Raw genomic sequence first — 20,510 nt, forward strand, 5'->3', positions numbered from 1 at the left:
TTGTCTTTCCTCATACCAACAGTCTCTTAGTGAACCTGTGTTGTACCCTCTCTATTACCTCAGCATCCTTCCTGTAGTGTGCAACTCAGTCCAGTATACAGGATAACCTATCATATCCCATCGAGGGAATATGGACATGCCCATAGTGGGCCTTCTCCTTGAACCGCTGAAGTCTGTGTCTCAGTCTTTGTTGTGGTTTGATATAACTGAGTGGCTTGCTAGGCCACTTCAAAGGACAATTAAAACTCATCTATATTGGTGCGGGACCGGAGTCATATGTAGGCTAGGCTTGGTAAGGCTTCAGCAGAAGCCTTCAGAATTTTCCATTTTTCTGTAAGTTTTCTTCCCTAAAGGACATATTGAACCAGTTGGGCATTTACAACAATCTGACAGCTTCATGGTCATTTTTTATTGATACCACTTTTTTATTTCTAAATAAAAAAAAAACTGAATTCAAATTCTCAAACTGCCATAGTTTGAACTGACAGTCCCTGGATTATTAGTCCTGGCCTCTGGATTACTAGTCCTGGCCTCTGGATTACTAGTCCTGGCCTCTGGATTACTAGTCCAATAACATTACCACCAGAAGGGAACTTTGGGTGGCAGAAATGAATGCCTGTTTTTCACTTATTGGAGATAGACAGCTTTGCCTTCGTAACTAATGACAACAGTTGAGTCTGTTACTATCCTTCTCATTGTTTACTACAATTCTGAATTTCGTGTCATCTGCAAACTTTGAAATTATGCCCTGTATACCCAAGTTGTGGTCATTAATATATATCAAAAAGAGCAGTGGTCCTAATATCGACCCCTGTATACTTCCCTCCCATCTGAAAAACATCCTCTCACCACTACTATTTGCTTTCTGTCGACTAGCCAGTCCACGCAGCCACTGCCCCTTTAATCCCATGGGCTTCAATTTTGCTAACAAGTCTATTATGTGGTACTTTATCAAACACCTTTTGAAAGTCCATCTACACAACATCAATCACGCTGCCCTCTTCAAACCTCTCCATTACCTCATCAAAAACTCAATCAAGTTCGTCAAACACAATTTGCCTTGAACAAATTTGTTCTGGCTTTCATTTATTAACCCATATTTTTCCAAGTGCCAATGAATTTTGTCCCAGATTATTGGCCCCAAGTTTCCACATGATTTGCTCCTGATTTTTAGGAGCAACTAGTGGAGAACGGAGTATCTTAGAAATCGGAATTCTCCACATTTAAGTTTTCTGCAGTTCTAGTCATGTCGAACAGTTTCACTTTTGAACAGAATTTTTTTTTCAAAAGGGGGCGTGTCCGGCCACTGACGCCTGATTTGAAAGTTTCCACAGTGAAAACGTACTCCAAACTAACTTAAAATGGAGCAAGTGAAGATTTTTGTAGGCTTGAAAAAACCTTGTCTACACATTAAAAAATCAGGCGCAGGTTACAAATTAGGCGTCGGGAACGAGGTGGTGGGGGGAGAGGGGGGGAAGGGAAGTCATTAAATTCTACAATAAATCCTTAGTTATACTTATACAAATATTATACAAATAAATCCAACCTGAATAAAAATTTATAAGCAAAGAAAAGATTAAATAAACCATGTTCCTACCTGTGTGAAAGTGCTTCAGGCAGGCCTTTCAGGCAGCGGTTTGCCGTCGGGACCAACCGACGGCAGGGAGAGGCAGGGAGAAGGCTGCAGGAAGCCTCATTACTTGAGGCAGCCGTTTGCCGTCGGGCCCGATGGACGGCAGGGGGAGAAAGCTGCAAGAAGCCTCAGTGCTGATCATGGAAGGACAATGTGGTTTTATTAAAAAATGTTAACAATTGAACAGCTACAAAGAATTTGAATAGTCTCAAACAAGTGCATGTGTCCCGTTTATCAGAGTCTATCTTTAATTACAGAATGCACTCCCTCACCCTCACACACAGAAATATCAAGAAAATTAAAATACAAGCCTTTGCAAGGGTTCAATAAATAAATTTTCACTTTTTCTGCAGCACTTTTTAAAATGGCCGAGTGCCAATGTTTCCTTCACACTGCGCGAACGCTCCAACGCGCACACGCAGCGTTGCCGGCACGAAAAAAAACTCATTTAAATTGTACCCGCCCTCTCCTACTTACAAAATCAGCACGAGTGGTAGGCTCCGCCCCCTGTGCGCTGCGCCAAGCAGATATCGAGCTGCAAAGCGCTCGAGAATAGCGCCTTTTTTTTCAGGCGCCGTTTTCGGCCCGAAAAACGGGTGCCCAGCTCGGAGGGGCGTCTGTTTTGCCGCGTGTGGAAACTTGGGGCCATTGTCTCTAAAGGGTTGCCCACCACCGGCGCAAACTGACCTGTGGTTGCCAGATTTATCCTTCCCTTCTTTTTTGAACAGGGGTGTAATATTTGCAATCCTCCAGTCCTTTGGCACCACTCCAGTATCTAAGGAGAATTGGAAGTTGTGGCCAGAGCTTCCACAATTTCCACTCTTACTTCCCTCAGCAACCTAGGATGCATCCCATCCGGACCGAGTAACTTTTCTACTTTAAGGACTGCCAATCTTGTTATCTATTTTTATCCTATCAAATATTGCTGCTATCTTCTCCTTTACTGTGGCATTGGCTGCATCCTCTTCTTAAGTGAAGAGAGATGCAAATCAATCATTTAATAGCTCAGCCATGCGCTCTGCCTCCCCAAGAAGATATCCTAATTGGCCCACCCTTCCTTTAACTACCCTTTTACTATTTATATGTTTCTCTTTTATGTTACCCGGTAATCTATTCTCATACACTTTCATTGCTCCCCTTATTTCCTTTTTCAGTTCTCCTCTGTACTTTTAGTATTCAGCTTGGTTCTCTACTGAATTATGAATCGAATATTTATTATAAGTCTCTTTTGCAGACTTTTTTCAACTGTACAGCAGCAAAAATCAGAAGAAGAATGACTTTACATTCCATTTACACAGCTCCTCATGTTACAGTTACATTGGTACATAAGAACATAAGAAATAGGAGCAGGAGTAGGCCATTTGGTCCCTCCAGCCTGCTCCGCCATTCAATAAGATCATGGCTGATCTGATCATGGACTCAGCTCCATTTCCCTGCCCGCTCCCCATAACCCTTATCGCTCAAAAATCTGTTTATCTCTGCCTTAAATATATTCAATGACCCAGCCTCCACAGCATTCTCAGGCAGAGAATTCCACAGATTTACAACCCTCTGAGAGAAGAAATTTCTCCTCCTCTCCGTTTTAAATGGGCGGCCCCTTATTCGAAGACTATGGGCCCAAATTTGGCCCTCCGTTTTTTTCGGCGCACCTCCGAGACCCCCGCCGACATTTTACCTCAGAAGCAGCGCCAAAAAAATCCGTCTGATCATGGCCGATTATCAGGCCGTCTGGCGTGGCGCAGAAGAAAGAGAGGGGGGAGCGGAGCTAGGTCCCGGCGCTGAAAAGACCTCTGCACATGCGTGCTAGAGTCTGCGCGCATGTGCAGTAGCTACTGGCAGGCTGTTTCGGCAAACGCGCGCTGCAGACTGTGTGGAAGGGGCTGAAGCACACCGTCCCTAGCCCTGGCCGAATGGGCTCCTTCATTGGCAGCGCGCTGCTTTCCCTAAGGTAGAACTTCTGTTTTTTATTTGTTATTTACTAATTGATTTTGGTGCGTTAGGTGCAGGGTTCCTTCTATTTTTTTATTTGTTATTTATTGATTGCTTATTAATTTGGTCTTGGAGCTTTAGGTGCAGGGTTCCTTCTATTTTATTTATCAATTAATTGCTTATTACTTTTTGTGCTTTGTTTGGTGCTTGGTGCTTTAAATGTAGTTACTTGCACCGATTCCTTAACTGTCAGTAAGGTCTTTCTGTGCGGACAAAAATGGACACATACGTTGCCCTAAGTTAGTTTAGTACAACTTATTTCTGGCCAAATTGGCATAAATGGTGTAAGTGGCTGGGAACGCCCCCTTTTGAAAAAAAAAACTGACCTAACAAAAAACCTAATTAACTCACTTACACTGGCGCAAATTAAATGGCCATATTTGCAACTAAAAAGATACACCAGAAAAATCAAGTTACACCAAAAAAAACGGTGCAACTCATGGGGAAATTTGAGCCCAAAGTCCCCTAGTTTTAGTTTCCCCTATGAGTGGAAATAGCCTTTCTGCATCCACCTTGTCGAGCCCCCTCATTATCATGTTTCCATAAGATCACCTCTCATTCTTCTGAACTCCAATGTGTATAAGCCCAACCCACTCAACCTATCTTCATAAGTCAATCCCCTCATCTCTGGAATGAACCTAGTGAACCTTCTCTGAACAGCCTCTAATGCAAGAATATCCTTCCTTAAATTCGGAGACCAAAACTGTACGCAGTACTCCAGGTGTGACCTCACCAATACCCTGTACAGTTGTAGCAGGACTTGTCTGCTTTTATACTCTATCCCCCTTGCAATAAAGGCCAACATTCCATTTGCCTTCCTGATCACTTGCTGTACCTGCATACTAACTTTTTGTGTTTCATTCACAAGGACCCCCAGGTCTCTCTGTACTGCAGTACTTTGCAATTTTTCTCCATTTAAATTATAATTTGCTTTTCTATTATTTCTACCAAAGTAGATAACCTCACATTTTCCTACATTATACTCTATCTGCCAAATTTTTGCCCACTCACTTAGCCTGTCTATATCCCTTTGCAGATTTGTTGTGTCCTCCTCACAACTTGCTTTCCCACCCATCCTTGTATCATCAGCAAACTTGGCTACATTACACTCAGTCCCTTCATCCAAGTCATTAATATAGATTGTAAATAGTTGAGGACCCAGCACCGATCCCTACGGCACCCCACTAGTCACTGTTTGCCAACCAGATAATGACCCATTTATCCCGACTCTCTGTTTTCTGTTAGTTAGCCAATCCTCTGTCCACGCTAATATATTACCCCCAACCACGTGAGCTTTCATCTTGTGCAGTAAGCTCTTATGTGGCACGTTATTGAATGCCTTCTGGAAATCCAAATACACCACATCCACTGGTTCCCCCTTATCCACCCAGCTCGTTACATCCTCAAAGAACTCCAGCAAATTTGTCAAACATGATTTCCGTTTCATAAAACCATGCTGACTCTGCTTGATTGGTAAAGGCCTGGGCACTGATGATTGTTACATGTTATAATGAGAAAGCTAAAGATATGAAGGAAAATAACCTTTGAGGGGTGGGAAGAGCTAAACAAAACCTAGATATTGGCTTCTGAATCCTTAAGTCAACTGATCCTTAAATCAAATTATTGGTGTATTAAACATCGTTTGCAATTGCATTAAACTTTGTCTATGTTGAATGATAGCTAAGTGTAATACATTATCTGTATAATATGATCGAATAACCATGCAGTACTGGGCCTTTGTTATGAAGAGCGAATTAATTTTAGGGAAGGTTTGTGCAACATAGTGTTTTCAACCATTATTTTCTTTTAATATCTAGTTGCTCTTGGGCCAAGTGGATCCATACCAGGACCTTCGAGTTGTGGTAAAGTGCTAAAGCTGTTTCTTACTGATGGGACGCATGCTGCTTTGACTGGAATTTGTATTGCCTTCCTTCGAGGTAACGCCAGCAGAGCCATCACGTACGAAAACATATACAGGGTAAATTTTTAAAACTTCATTCTCGGGATGTGATTGTTCCAGGATTTTGACCCAGCGATGGTGATGTATCTCCAAGTCAGGATGGTGTGTGACTTGGAGGGGAACTTATTGGAGATGGTGTTATCGTGCACATGCTCCCCTGTCCTTCTATGTGGTGGAGGCTGCGGGTTTGGGAGGTGCTGACGAAGAAGCCTTGGGAAGTTGCTGCAGTGCATTCTGTAAATAGTACACTGTAGCCATGGTGCGCTGGTGGTGGAGGGGGTGGATGTTTAGGCTAATGGATGAAGTGCCAATCAAGAGCAAGTCAGAGGCTGGGTATTCTGCAGTGAGTGGCTCATCTCCTGATTCCCCAAAGCCTCTCCACTACTAACAAGGCACAAATCAGAGGATTGCTTTGGCTTGGAAGGTGGCGATCTTCCTGAGTGTTGTTGGAACTGTGCTCATTCAGGCCAGTGGAGAGTGTTCCAATGCACTCCTTATTTGTGCCTTGTTAGTAGTGGAGAGGCTTTGGGGAATCAGGAGATGAGCCACTCACTGCAGAATACCCAGCCTCTGACTTGCTCTAGTAACCACGGCATTTCTGTGGATGGTCCAGTTAAATATTTGGTCAATGGTGACCCCTAGGATATTGATGGTGGGGGACTTGGTAATGCCATTCAATGTCATGGGGAGATGGCGAGGCTTTTTCTTGTTAGAGATGGTCATTGCCTGGCACTTGTGTGCGCAAATGTTACTTGCCATCTATCAGCTCAAGACTAGATGTTGCCCAGGTCTTGCTGCATGCGGTCACGGATAGCTTCATTATCTGAACACTGCAATCATCTGCGAACAGCCCCACTTCTGACCTTATAATGGAGGGAAGATCATTGATGAAGCAACTGAAGATGGTTGGCCCTAGGACAACTGTTCTGTGGAACTCCTGCAGTATGTTCTGGGGCTGAGATGATTGGCCTCCAACAACCACAACCATCATCCTTTGTGCCAGGTATAACCCCAGTCACTGAATAGTTTCTCCCTTGATCCCAGTGAGTTCAGTTTTACTGGGGCTCCTCGGTGCCACACACAGTCGAATGCTGCCTTGATATCTGTCCTACCCCTTAAAAATAACAAAAATAGTTGTACTACATATATGCAATGACTAATTAATTCTTTGGAGTTCTGTTTGAAGCCGACATGCGGAAACTCATGAATTAAAGTGACACCTCGTGAAAAGTCTAAGGGCTTGAAATTCGGTTGCTTAGCGCCACCCGTTACCACTCCTCCAGGCTGCTAATGGGCCGCTAAGCGCTTACCACCTGAGCGGCGCGCTGTTAGTGCCTGCCACGAACTTCATTGGTGATTTAGTGGCAGCGCTATCAGTTAGCGCTGCGCACTCTAGCACAACCCACTTGGTGACATCAGTAGTGTGCAACGCTACATTAGCTCCGCGATCCCGAACTTCACTCCTTTCGCCTGCTGTAGTGCCTGGTTCCGTCACCGACAGGGAGAGCAGGCATTCCATGGAAGCTCCTGGGGCAATATTATAAAGCAGGAGCAGGTGGATGTTTAGTGTAAAATCTTTTAACATTGCTGTGATTCTGTGAGGCGTGACATACTGCTGCTGATTTTTCCAATGCTCTCTTCAACTTTCTCTCATTTTTCAGGTGGTCCAGCTGACCTTTCCTTTAGGCACTAGGATGCTGGTTTCCAAGCGCCAGAACTTAATTATCCCTGCAGCACTACCGCCCCGTAGCACCCCGTAGCATGGAACGCTTCCCTTAGTGCTCCACTCCCCTCTTAGGACACTACTAGTGAATATCTCGGTTGGAGGCGGTAAACATTGCCCGGCGTTATAACAAATTTTTAGCCCTAAAAGCGTTATCTGCTGGGAGGCCAGTATAGTGCTGAAATAAAATTTAATGATAGTCAGCACTGAAGGTCAGGGAGTACAGGATATGGGAATCCCACTGGAACTGTCATTGTGTATTAATTTGGTGTGTCGTGACACTCTGAAAATGAGTGTAGGTAATTTAAAAAAGACCCGAAGAAAGATAAGAATATAAGTGAATGCTCTCAAATATAATTTTTGCATTAATTTGGAGTTTAGTGAATCTCTGTAAATTAGTGTAGGTAATTAAAAACATGCCATTAGAAAGAATAGTTATAAGAGAATGGTCTCAAATATATTTGTTGTGAATCTCCCCTGGAGTATTGCTTTCAGCATCTTGTGTATATATTGAGGTGAAATTGCTACCAGTACTATTTGTAGCAAACGCATTAGCTCACTAATATAAAATACCTCTCTCTGTATTTTAACACATTCATTTATTTTAAATGGGCTAAAGAATACATTTAAATGTTGCACAGATGAATTTTGTTCAAATGTGTTAATGACCTTCAAATTCCTGAGCTGCTCCTGCACTGCCGCCGTTTCTTTGCCAGAAGTGCGGCGGAAACTCTATTTGCTCGTGTAAACGAGGTTTCTCCTGCACATCCGGCGAAATAACGCCAGCGGAGCGGGAGCAGCTCTGACAAATATCCTGGTCGGTGCCTTTCCGATTAATACTGCCAAGAGTAATTTTAATCCTGGTGTTACCTAATGCTGTTTGTGACTCAAAACACAAGGCTCTAATTCTCTATAATACTGCTCTAAGTTGTTTTAGTTTCATCTTTTTACTTCGTAATTTTAGAATACAAGCCGATCACCTATAGTTTTGTCCAGGGACAAAGAGAAAAGTAAGACTTGTCTCTCTGTTTCTTCCTGCAGCTATTTTCCTGCTTTTCTCTCACTCAATGGCCCCAAGTTTCCACATACGGCAAAACAGGCGCCCCTCCGAGCTGGGCGCCCGTTTTTCACGCCGAAAACGGCACCTGAAAAAAAACGCGCTATTCTCGAGCGCTTTGCAGCTCGATGTCTGCTTGGCGCGGCGCCCAGGGGGTGGAGCCTACCACTCGCGCCGATTTTGTAAGTAGGAGGGGGCGGGTACCATTTAAATGAGTTTTTTTCATGCTGGCAACCCTGCGCATGCGCGTTGGAGCGTTCGCGCACGCGCAGTGTGAAGGAAACATTGGCACTCGGCCATTTTTGTAGTTCTTTGTAGCTGTTCAATTTTTAACATTTTTTAATAAAACCACATTGCCCTTCCATGATCAGCACTGAGGCTTCTTGCAGCAGTGAGAAGGCTGCAGGAAGCCTCAGAAGTTGAGGCAGCCGTTTCCCGACGGGCTCGACCGACGGCAGGGGGGCCTCCCCCCCCCCCCCCCTACGGTCGGGAATGGCTGCCTCAACTTCTGAGGCTTCCTGCAGCCTTCTCCCTGCTTCCCCCCCGCTGCCGTCGGTCGGGCCCTCACTGCCTCCCCTCCCCTGCCGTCGGGAACGGCTGCTGCCGTCGGTCGGGCCCTCACTGCCTCCCCTCCCCTGCCGTCGGGAACGGCTGCCTCAACTTGTGAGGCTTCCTGCAGCCTTCTCCCTGCCTGAAAGGCCTGCCTGAAGCACTTTCACACAGGTAGGAACATGGTTTATTTAATCTTTTCTTTGCTTATAAATTTTTATTCAGGTTGGATTTATTTGTATAATATTTGTATAAGTATAACTAAGGATTTATTGTAGAATGTAATGACTTCCCTTCCCCCCCCCCCCTCCCCCCGTCGTTCCCGATGCCTAATTTGTAACCTGCGCCTGATTTTTTAATGTGTAGACAAGGTTTTTTCAGGCCTACAAAAATCTTCACTTGCTCCATTCTAAGTTAATTTGGAGTACGTTTTCACTGTGGAAACTTTAAAATCAGGCGTCAGTGGCCAGACACGCCCCCTTTTGAAAAAAAAAATTCTGTTCAAAAGTGAAACTGTTCTACATGACTAGAACTGCAGAAAACTAAAATGTGGAGAATTGCGATTTCTAAGATACTCCGTTCTCCACCAGTTGCTCCTAAAAATCAGGAGCAAATCATGTGGAAACTTGGGGCCAATAATTCTGTCTGCCTCTTTGTCTTTCTGTCTGTATTCCACTCTATCTGACTCCCTCCTTCTTACCTCCATATGGCTTACACAGACGTCCACTGTCCTCTCTGTCTCTAGCTCTTTCAGTCATTCTATCACTGCCTCTTCTTCTCTTGTCTCAAAGAACAACTTGCATTTATACAGTGTCTTTAATGTAGTAAAACATCCCAAGCCTCTCTTTCCTTCCATTCTCTCTTACCAGCGCTCCTTTAATTCTGCACTCTTGAGCATCCCTGATTATAATCGCTCAACCATTGGTGGCCGTGGCTTCTGTCGCCTCAGTCCTAAGCTCTGGAATTCCTTGCCTAAACCTCTCCACCTTGCTACCTCTATTTCCTCCTTTAAGACGTTCCTTAAAATCTACCTCTTTGACCAAGCTTTTGGTCACCTGCCCTAATTTCTCCTTATATGACTTGGTGTCAAATATTTTGTCTCATAATACTCCTGTGAAGCGCCTTGGGATGTTCCACTACGTTAAAGGCGCTATATAAATACAAGTTGTTGTTGTTTATGCCTCACGGATGGCTAACTGAACAGTGGTACATCTTTGTTTAAGAGGTACAAAATGCAGGGGTTTTTTTTGTATAAATTGAAGATTGTTTTTTTTTATGTGCAATGTATTCTCTATTTTTTAGGAAGTAAGTTTCAGTGTTCTGGATGCTGGAAGGGTTGGGCTGTTGAAATCTATTGAACAACTGTTGGGTGATGCATTTATACCAGTGCTGAAGAATATGAATCAAGGATGGGGGCTGTTGAACAAGCCTGAATCTGTGACAGTTAGACAGGGATTTCTCAATTCTCTCGATGGGTTTGTCAGTGCCCTCTCTGCAGCACAACACAATCTGGCCAAAGAGGTGAGAACTCTAATCTGTAATAACAATTCTGTCCACTGCTATGGCTTTAGAGCAGCAATTAATACTAACAATGAAATATGCTGTCTTGACCAGTTTGCACAGGCAGTTTCCATTATAAATGGCCACATAGGAAATGAGAGAGGAGGTGAGATGGTGTCAGGGAGGGAGAGTGGGAAGATGGGAAGAGAAGAGAGGTTCAGGGAACAGGAAGGAAAGATGCGTGTGCTGGGAGAGAGAAGGAGGGTTGTGGAGGTGGAAACAGAGGAGAAGGAGGGGGTGAGGTTAGAATAAATTTCTTTACATACAGGGTTGATGGATCATGGAATGCTTTGCCACAGGGAATGGTTGAGATTGAGATTATTGCCTATAATCAAAAGAAAAGTGGATAAATATTTGAAGAAAATGCAGATACACAGCTGTGGGGAGAGAACAGGACAGTCGGCTCTAGAAAAGGGTGGTACAGACATGATGGGCTGAATAGTCACCTTCTGTGTTGTAATTGTCTACGGAATTCTGTCTCACTGGATTGTGCTGAGTGCCCTCTAGTTAGTGATGTTTTTTTCTGGAATTACTGCGAATTTCATAGACAACTCAGAGGGACATTTATTTTGTTTCACTGTTTTCAGGTTCGATTAGAGCAATGTGTTTCGGAAGAGTTGAGGAATTTGAAAAGCCCGTCAGATTTGGGTACGGCTTCTCCAGAAATGTTGAAACAAGCTGAAGAAAGCCTAAAAATTTGGATCAAGCAAATTGAGCAGGTCAGGAATGGGCATTTTTAGCATTTGGGCAGATTCCAGCTCTTTTTACATGGGCATAATTGATAATTTGTACCGATTTGCAACCAGCAGATTTCATATTACAGATATGTTCTACATTAGAGCCACCTTGTGGTAACAAGAATGTACAACATCATCTAATGCCAGTCTATCTCTGGCAGTCCGAATACGTTTGATATTTAAGGGGGAATTTTAACTTTGGGCAGGAAGCCGTCGGGACCTGTGGGCTGCCCGCCTGGGAACTACAGTTTGAGGTCCGATGCATTTTAATCGGCAAGGCTCATTATCATCCTGCAAGCCAGCTACCCACCTGTAATGGGCATTCAGAGCCAGCTCGTTGACTTTGATTCTACGATGATTGGGCAGCCTGAAGGCAGACACATCAGCATGCTGGTAAGTCATGGCGGTTCTGGAGGGTTTCGCGGGTGGGAAAGTGAGGGAGTCCAAGACGGCCTAAACTTTCTTTGTGGGGCCTTCAGACCCATGCCTAAGTCAGACATGCGCCTCAGCTGCCCAAGAAAACTGTGGCCTTAAAATAGCCGTGAGGTGGGAAACAAATGGTAAGTGTAGCGCTTGGATTTTAACTCTCATTCTGCCTGGTTTCTGCAGGCCAGAGGGAATTACAATTCCCCCTTTAGCGTCGACTCCTGACAATTCAACGTTGCCTAATTTCAGTTACTGGATAATTTTAATTTAAATTGTACTGAACCCCCCCGCCATGCTGTTTTATTCCAGTAGCTTAATTTAAATAATTGCTTAATTCAATCTTTTTCTAACATATAAATAACGTTGAATTGACAGAAATAGACTGTACAAATTCGTCAACCTTGCGCCTGTTTTTTTGGCAATATTTAGCTGTTATGGCAAAAAAGGTGCGGTGCGAAATTCAGAGGGTCTTGTGGCAGCGGTTTTTAAGTACCATTGAGGAAAGGACCACCGTGCAAGACTCGAAATAGCACTTTCGCCAAAAATTTGGCTCGTATTCTGCACAAAAAGAAACGGCAGGGAAAAACCTGCGTTGCAGTCCTTGGAACAGTGGTAGGTATAAAGGCCTGCAAAAAAGGTAAGTTAAAGTTTTTATTTGTCAGCGATTCGATAGTTAAGAGTCTTGTGAATATTTTGTGATTTTTTATTTTTTGTGTTTTGCAATTTTTTGGAGGGTGTTTCCTCCCCTCCCAAGGCCTCTCTCGCAGCGGCATTGGCCTCGGACTAAACTTGCAGAAAATTTGCGGTTTTCCCCACGAATCCTTGTGCTACGCCGATTTTTACTGCTGCACAAATTGAAGCCTGAATTTTAGGCCTCGTAGCGGTTGCCAAAAAACAAATTTCGAGCCCACTTGCTTTTTCTTCTCTTTACAGTTTATTCATCTAAATTAAAACATAGGACCTCAAAAGTAGTAATCTCGGGATTGCTACCAGTGCCACGAGCGAGTCAGAGTAGGAATCGCAGGATAGCTCAGATGAATATGTGGCTTGAGCAGTGGTGCAGCAGGGAGGGATTCAAATTCCTGGGGCATTGGAACCGGTTCTGGGGGAGGTGGGACCAGTACAGACCGGACGGTCTGCACCTGGGCAGGACCAGAACCAATGTCCTAGGGGGAGTGTTTGCTAGCGCTGTTGGGGGGGAGTTAAACTAATATGGAAGGGGGATGGGAACCAATCCAGGGAGACAGAGGGAAACAAAATGGAGACAAAAGCAAAAGACAGAAAGGAGATGAGTAAAAGTGGAGGGCAGAGAAACCCAAGGCAAAAAACAAAAAGGGCCACTGTACAGCAAAATTCTAAAGGTCAAAGTGTAATAAAAAGGCAAGCATGAAAGCTCTGTGCCTCAATGCGAGGAGTATTCGGAACCCAGGAGATGGCTTTGAGCTAGTTAGAGTGGGTGAGAGCTGAGATGAACAGGACCCCAAGAAAGAATGCAAAAGGCAGGAGGCAACAGAGCAGAGTAACACTGGGGTAAGTGTAAACCACAAGGTGATAGGAAGTGACAATATGTATGAATATAAAGGGGCTGCAGGAGGGGTCAAAACTAAAAATCATGGTTTAAAAACTAGTATTAAAACACTCTACCTAAACGCATGCAGCATTCGAAATAAAGTAAATGAGTTGACGGCACAAATCATCACAAATGGGTATGATTTGATGGCCATTACAGAAACGTGGTTGCAGGGGGGCCAAGACTGGGAATTAAACATACAGGGGTATCTGACAATTCGGAAAGAAGGGAAAGGAGGTGGGGTAGCTCTGTTAATAAATGATGATATCAGGGCAGTTGTGAGATTCGATATTGGCTCTAATGAACAAAATGTCGAATCATTGTGGGTGGAGATTAGAGTTAGTAAGGGGAAAAAGTCACTGGTGGGCGTAGTTTATAGGCCCCCAATTAATGACTTCACGGTGGGGTGGACAATAATCAAGGGAATAATGGAGGCATGTGAAAAAGGACCGGCAGTAATCATGGGGGATTTTAACCGACACATCGATTGGTCAAATCAAATCGCACGGGGTAGCCTTGAGGAGGAATTCATAGAGTGCATACAGGATTGTTTCTTAGAACAGTATGTTACAGAACCTACAAGGGAGCAAGCTATCTTAGATCTGGTCCTGTGTAATGAGACAGGAATAATAAACGATCTCCTAGTAAAAGATCCTCTCGGAATGAGTGATCACAGTATGGTTGAATTTGTAATACAGATTGAGGGTGAGGAAGTAGTGTCTCAAATGAGCGTACGATGCTTAAACAAAGGGGACTACAGTGGGATGAGGGCAGAGTTGGCTAAAGTAGACTGGGAACACAGACTAAACGGTGGCACAATTGAGGAACAATGGAGGACTTTTAAGGAGCTCTTTCAAAGTGCTCAACAAAAATATATTCCAGTGAAAAAGAAGGCGGTAAGAGAAGGGATAACCAGCCGTTGATAACCAAGGAAATAATTAAAAACCAATGCGTATAAGGTGGCCAAGGTTAGTGGGAAACTAGAAGATTGGGAAAATTTTAAACGACGGCAAAGAATGACTAAGAAAGCAATAAATAAAGGAAAGATAGATTACAAAAGTAAACTTGCGCAAAACATAAAAACAGATAGTAAAAGCTTTTACCGATATATAAAACGGAAAAGAGAGACTAAAGTAAATGTTGGTCCCTTAGAAGATGAGAAGGGGGATTTAATAATGGGAAATGTGGAAATGGCTGAGACCTTAAACAATTATTTTGCTTCGGTCTTCACAGTGGAAGACACAAAAACCATGCCAAAAATTGCTGGTCACGGGAATGTGGGAAGGGAGGACCTTGAGATAATCACTATCACTGGGGGGGTAGTGCTGGACAGGCTAATGGGACTCAAGGTAGACAAGTCCCCTAGTCCTGATGAAATGCATCCCAGGGTATTAAAAGAGATGGCGGAAGTTATAGCAGATGCATTCGTTATAATCTACCAAAATTCTCTGGACTCTGGGGAGGTACCAGCAGATTGGAAAGCAGCTAATGTAACGCCTCTGTTTAAAAAAAGGGGCAGACAAAAGGCAGGTAACTATAGGCCAGTTAGTTTAACATCTGTAGTGGGGAAAATGCTTGAAGCTATCATTAAGGAAGAAATAGCGGGACATCTAGATAGGAATAGTGCAATCAAGCAGATGCAACATGGATTCATGAAGGGGAAATCATGTTTAACTAATTTACTAGAATTCTTTGAGGATATAACGAGCATGGTGGATAGAGGTGTACCGATGGATGTGGTGTATTTAGATTTCCAAAAGGCATTCGATAAGGTGCCACACAAAAGGTTACTGCAGAAGATAAAGGTATGCGGAGTTAGAGGAAATGTATTAGCATGGATCGAGAATTGGCTGTCTAACAGAAAGCAGAGAGTTGGGATAAATGGGTCCTTTTCGGGTTGGAAATCGGTGGTTAGTGGTGTGCCACAGGGATTGGTGCTGGGACCACAACTGTTTTCAATATACATAGATGACCTTGAAGAGGGGACAGAGTGTAGTGTAACAAAATTTGCAGATGACACAATGATTAGTGGGAAAGCGGGTTGTGTAGAGGACACAGAGAGGCTGCAAAGAGATTTAAATAGGTTAAGCGAATGGGCTAAGGTTTGGCAGATGGAATACAATGTCGGAAAATGTGAGGTCATCCACCTTGGAAAAAAAGCAGTAAAAGGGAATATTATTTGAATGGGGAGAAATTACAACATGCTGCGGTGCAGAGGGACCTGGGAGTCCTTGTGTATGAAACTCTTTTGAGTAAAAACCCATTGGATCACCAGCCCAACGCCTTGACCACTCGGCCATCCTGGTCCCTCCTTGTGTATGAATCCCAAAAAGTTAGTTTGCAGGTGCAGCAGGTAATCAGGAAGGAGAATGGAATGTTGGCCTTCATTGCGAGAGGGATGGAGTACAAAAGCAGGGAGGTCCTGCTGCAACTGTATAGGGTATTGGTGAGGCCGCACCTGGAGTACTGCGTGCAGTTTTGGTCACCTTACTTAAGGAAGGATATACTAGCCTTGGAGGGGGTACAGAGACGATTCACTAGGCTGATTCTGGAGATGAGGGGTTACCTTATGATAATAGATTGAGTAGACTGGGTCTTTACTCGTTGGAGTTCAGAAGGATGAGGGGTGATCTTATAGAAACATTTAAAATAATGAAAGGGATAGACAAGATAGAGTCAGAGAGGTTGTTTCCACTGGTCGGGGAGGCTAGAACTAGGGGACACAGCCTCAAAATACGGCAGAGCCAATTTAAAACCGAGTTGAGAAGGAATTTCTTCTACCAGAGGGTTGTGAATCTGTGGAATTCTCTGCCCAAGGAAGCAGTTGAGGCTAGCTCATTGAATGTATTGAAATCACAGATAGATAGATTTTTAACCAATAAGGGAATTAAGGGTTATGGGGAGCGGGCGGGTAAGTGGAACTGAGTCCACGGCCAGATCAGCCATGATCTTGTTGAATGGCGGAGCAGGCTCGAGGGGCTAGATGGCTTACTCCTGTTTCTAATTCTTATGTTCTTATGTTCATCTTCATCAGTAAAGCTGGATATGATCAACTGCAGTTTATATTTGATTAAAATATGAACCAGTTGAAAGTGATTTATCCAGTCTGGTTCAGCGTGAAACCAAGTACATGGCTTAAAACTTATGCGCCCTATTTTTGCACTGGAACAAAAATTGGGGAGCGCTCACTGAAGCTCTGTCAGGCGATGCCAGTGACAGCTTCAGGGGCCATGAACCGAGCTGCAGGCCGCTCACGGGGCGCTAATTAAAGGGGAAGTGGCGGCCATATAAAAAAAAATGTTGACATCACGTTGGCGCCGCAATCATGGGATCCGTGATTATTCAGCCCGGCACTCTGCTTGAGTGCTGGGCTGTTGGCATGGCACCCCCGCTCCCCAGTGGTCCATGGAGGCCCAGTTCTTACCTGCAGAGTTTGCAGCTTGGGAGCTTCCCTTTAATGAAGGGAAAAGCCCCTCCTACATGGTCCAGTGTGTAATGCTCTGTCCCGCTCCTGACCCGTTCCCCACACTACCGCCCCAGAAAGGAAGTGAAACACATTATTTTCCGCTCCACTTCCTTTCGGGGACAGTAACCAGAATTTTTCGAACGGGGCGGATCTTGCATGCCTGGTGCAGAATGTCCTGCTGTTACCGCCCCCAAACGGGATGCAACGCAATTTCTACCTGAAAATGCCTTTTTGTGTGGCTGGCTTGAAAGTGCCAACAGTCTCTGTTGCTAATGATCTCTTCATCTCAGGTACTGACTGAAAGTGAACAGGTGCGGAAGGAGGCTGATGACATTGGACCACGAGCAGAGCTGGAACACTGGAAGCACCGCCTAACCAGATTCAATTACCTGACTCAGGAGATCCAGCGAGCAGATGTTAAAATCATTCTTGGAATCGTCACAGCTGCTAAGTCAAAGCTGTTGAAGGTTTGAAGAAAAACATTTACTCAAAGAAGTTTTTAGCTCCTGTACAATTATTAAACATTTTTCAACATATTTAAATTCCATGTTGAATTCCACCCCACCCCTTAGTTTGTGATCTTGAAACTGTGCTGTGCATATATTGGCTTGTGAAAGCTTAATGTGTTTGTATGAATTTCCTCGTCTGGAATTTCTGGGAAGGGATCTACTGATCGCCACCTTAACTTCAGTAGAAGATCGGCGGATCCGGCCGTTTCTCCTGGGTTTCTGCCGATCCTGCCAATGTGGGAGATTGGGTGAAATCTTTTGGAAATTTTACCTCCATTGCCTATTTCAATGGAGGCATTGCTCAAAAGAATTGTTATAGTAATTTGTTGAAATGGATAAATAATTTGATTTTTTGTTTTCTCATCATGAAATAGCAGTCGTTATAAAGGTGATTTGCAGCATTTTGTGTTTCTTTCCGAAGAAAGTAAGAATTTTGAGTCTTTTTAGAATGATTGTAGTGCTTAAACCTCAAACAGTTAATGCAATTATTGTCATTGTTCTTTTGTGACAAACTGACAGATGCAATGAATGTTTTTACCGAAACAGTGCACTCCGGGAAATTCCTCCGAGCTGCTGCTGCTCTGTCAGCGTTTGTAAGGTGACATCAGGAAAGAATAGAAATAAGTCAAAGCTAAAGGCACTATATCTGAATGCGTGAAGCATTCGCAACAAAATAGATGAATTAATAGCGCAGATAGAAATTAATAGTTTTGATCTAATATCAATTAGGGAGACGTGGTTGCAAAGTAACCAAGGATACTTAACTTTTAGAAGAGATAGGCAAAATGGAAAAGAATGAAGGGTAGCCCTGATAATAAAGGATGGGTTAAATACAGAAGGGAGAAAGGATCTTAGCTTGAAAAATCAAGAAGTAGAATCAGTTTGGGTGGAGCTAAGAAACAGAAAGTGGCAGAAAATATTGGTGGGAGTTGTTTATAGACCCCCAAACAGTTGTTGTAATGTCGGGCAGAGTGTAACTTAGGAAATTAGAAACGCAAAAAATAAGGGTAATACAGTAATCATGGGGGACTTTAATCTACACATAGACTGGGCAAACTAAATTTGTAGTAATCGTGTAGAGGACGAATTCATGGAAAGCATACAAGTTAGTTTTCTAGATCAGTATGTTGAGGAACCAACCAGGAAACAGGCTATTTTAGATCCAGTATTGTGCAATGAGAAAAGGTTAATTAATAAGCTTGTGCTCAAGGGGCCATTAGGGAAGAGTGACCATAATATGATAGAATTTTACATTGAGTTTGAAAATTATTTAGTTGAATCCGAAACTAGGGTCTTAAATCTAAACAAAGCAAATTTTGTGGGTATGAGGGGCGAGTTGGTTAAGGCAGATTGGGAAACTACATTAAATGGTATGACGGTAGACAAGCAAGGGATAGCATTTAAAGAATGAATACATAATTTCCAACAAATATACATTCCTTTAAGGCACAAAAACTCAACAGGAAAAATGGCCCCACCGTGGCTAACAAGAGAAGTTAAAAATAGTATTAGATCAAAGGAAGTGGCTTATAAGATTTGTCAAAAAGAATAGTAAGCCCGAGGATTTGGAGGATTTTAGAATTCAGCAAAGGGGGACCAAGAAATTGATAAAGAAAGGGAAAAAGGAATATGAGAGTAAACTAGCGAGAGCCATAAAAACAGACTGTAAAAGCTTCTATAGGTATATAACAAGGAGAAGATTAGCAAAAGTAAATGTAGGTCCCTTACAGGCTGAGACAGGAGAAATTATAATGGAGAATAAGGAAATGGTAGAAAAATTAAACAAATACTTTGTGTCTGTCTTCACGGAAGAAGACGCAAAAAACTTGCCAGAAATAGTGGAGAACCAAAGGTCTAGCGAGAATGAAGAACTGAAAGAAATTAGTGTTCGTAAAAAAATGGAGAAATAAATGGGACTGAAAGCCGATAAATCCCCTAGACCTGATGGCCTACAGCCTAGGGTTTTGAAAGGGGTGGCAATAGAAATAGTAGATGCATTGGTTGTCAACTTCCAAAATTCCATAGATTCTAGAACGCTTCCTGCGGATTGGAAGGTAGAAAATGTAACCCCGCTATTTAAGAAAAGAGGGAGATAGAAAACGGGGAACTACAGACCAGTTAGCCTGACATCAGTAGTAGGGAAAATGCTAGAATCTATTATTAAGGACATGGTAACAGGGCACTTAGAAAAGAATAATAAGATTGGGCAGAATGAACATGGATTTATGTTTGACAAATCTGTTAGAGTTTTTTGAGGTTGTAACTCGCACAATAGATAAGGGGGAAACTAGTGACTGTGGTGTATTTGGATTTTCAGAAGGCATTTGATAAAGTGCTCAACAAAATTAGGACTCATGGGATTGGGGATAATATACTAATATGAATTGAGTATTGGTTAACGGACAGAAAACAGAGAGTAGGAATAAACGGGTAATTTTCGTGCTGGCAGGCTGTAACTAGTGGGGTCCCGCAAGGAACGGTGTTTGGGCTTCAGCTATCAATGATTTGGATGAGGGGAGCAAATGTAATATATCGAAGTTTGCTGATGATACAAAGCTTGGTGGGAATGTAAGTTGTGAGGAGGATGCAAAGAGACTTCAAGGGGATAGAGACAGGCTAAGTGAATGGGCAAGAACATGGCAAATGGAATATAGGCCCCAAGTTTCCACATGATTTGCTCCTGATTTTTAGGAGCAACTGGTGTAGAACGGAGTATTCGAAATCGGAATTCTCGTCATTTAGTTTGCTCCAGTTCTAGTCAGTTAGAACGGTTTCATTTGGAACAGAATTTCTTTTTCAAAAGGGGGCGTGTCCGGCCACGTACGCCTGTTTTCAAAGTTTCATCAGTGAAAACTTACTCCAAACTAACTTAGAATGGAGTAAGTGAAGATTTTTGTATGCTCGAAAAAACCTTGTCTACACTTTAGAAAATCAGGCGTAGGTTACAAATCTGGCATAGGGAATGGTGGGGGGGGGGGTTTAAAGGGAAGTTTACAAACATTAAACACTTCAGTTTTACAAATAAAGAACCATCATCAATAATAAATGATAAATACATCAATAAATCAACCAATAAATCAATCAAAACAAGTTAATAAGAAATAATAAAAAAAAAATATCAATAAATAAAACATTTTCTACTTACCGACTGCAGCACCGGGAGCCCTCCAACAGCGTAGCGTGCTGGGATGCTCCCCTCAGTGTGTCTCTGTCAGTGTCTCTATCTCTCTGTCTGTCTGTGTGTGTCTCTCATTCTCTGTCTGTCAGTGTCTATGTTTCTGACAGCGAGGGGAGGGGGAGGAGGGGGTTAGAGGGAGAGAGGGGGGGAGCA

At 43.2% G+C, this 20,510-nt stretch overlaps 1 protein-coding gene across 1 annotated transcript in view; it reads left to right on the top strand.

The window, feature by feature from the left end:
- The window catches only part of LOC139278184 (dynein axonemal heavy chain 5-like), a 382,562-nt gene that overhangs the window by 54,158 nt on the left and 307,894 nt on the right, over positions 1-20,510 (top strand). Inside the window, exons 5-8 of the mRNA XM_070896837.1 lie at positions 5,440-5,600; positions 10,214-10,432; positions 11,059-11,190; positions 16,961-17,137. Coding sequence (XP_070752938.1) covers positions 5,440-5,600; positions 10,214-10,432; positions 11,059-11,190; positions 16,961-17,137 — 689 coding nt within the window. The remainder of the gene's footprint in view (positions 1-5,439; positions 5,601-10,213; positions 10,433-11,058; positions 11,191-16,960; positions 17,138-20,510) is intronic.

The sequence above is a fragment of the Pristiophorus japonicus genome, chromosome 13 (genome assembly GCF_044704955.1).
Source record: "Pristiophorus japonicus isolate sPriJap1 chromosome 13, sPriJap1.hap1, whole genome shotgun sequence".
NCBI classification, from domain to species: Eukaryota; Metazoa; Chordata; class Chondrichthyes; family Pristiophoridae; genus Pristiophorus; species Pristiophorus japonicus.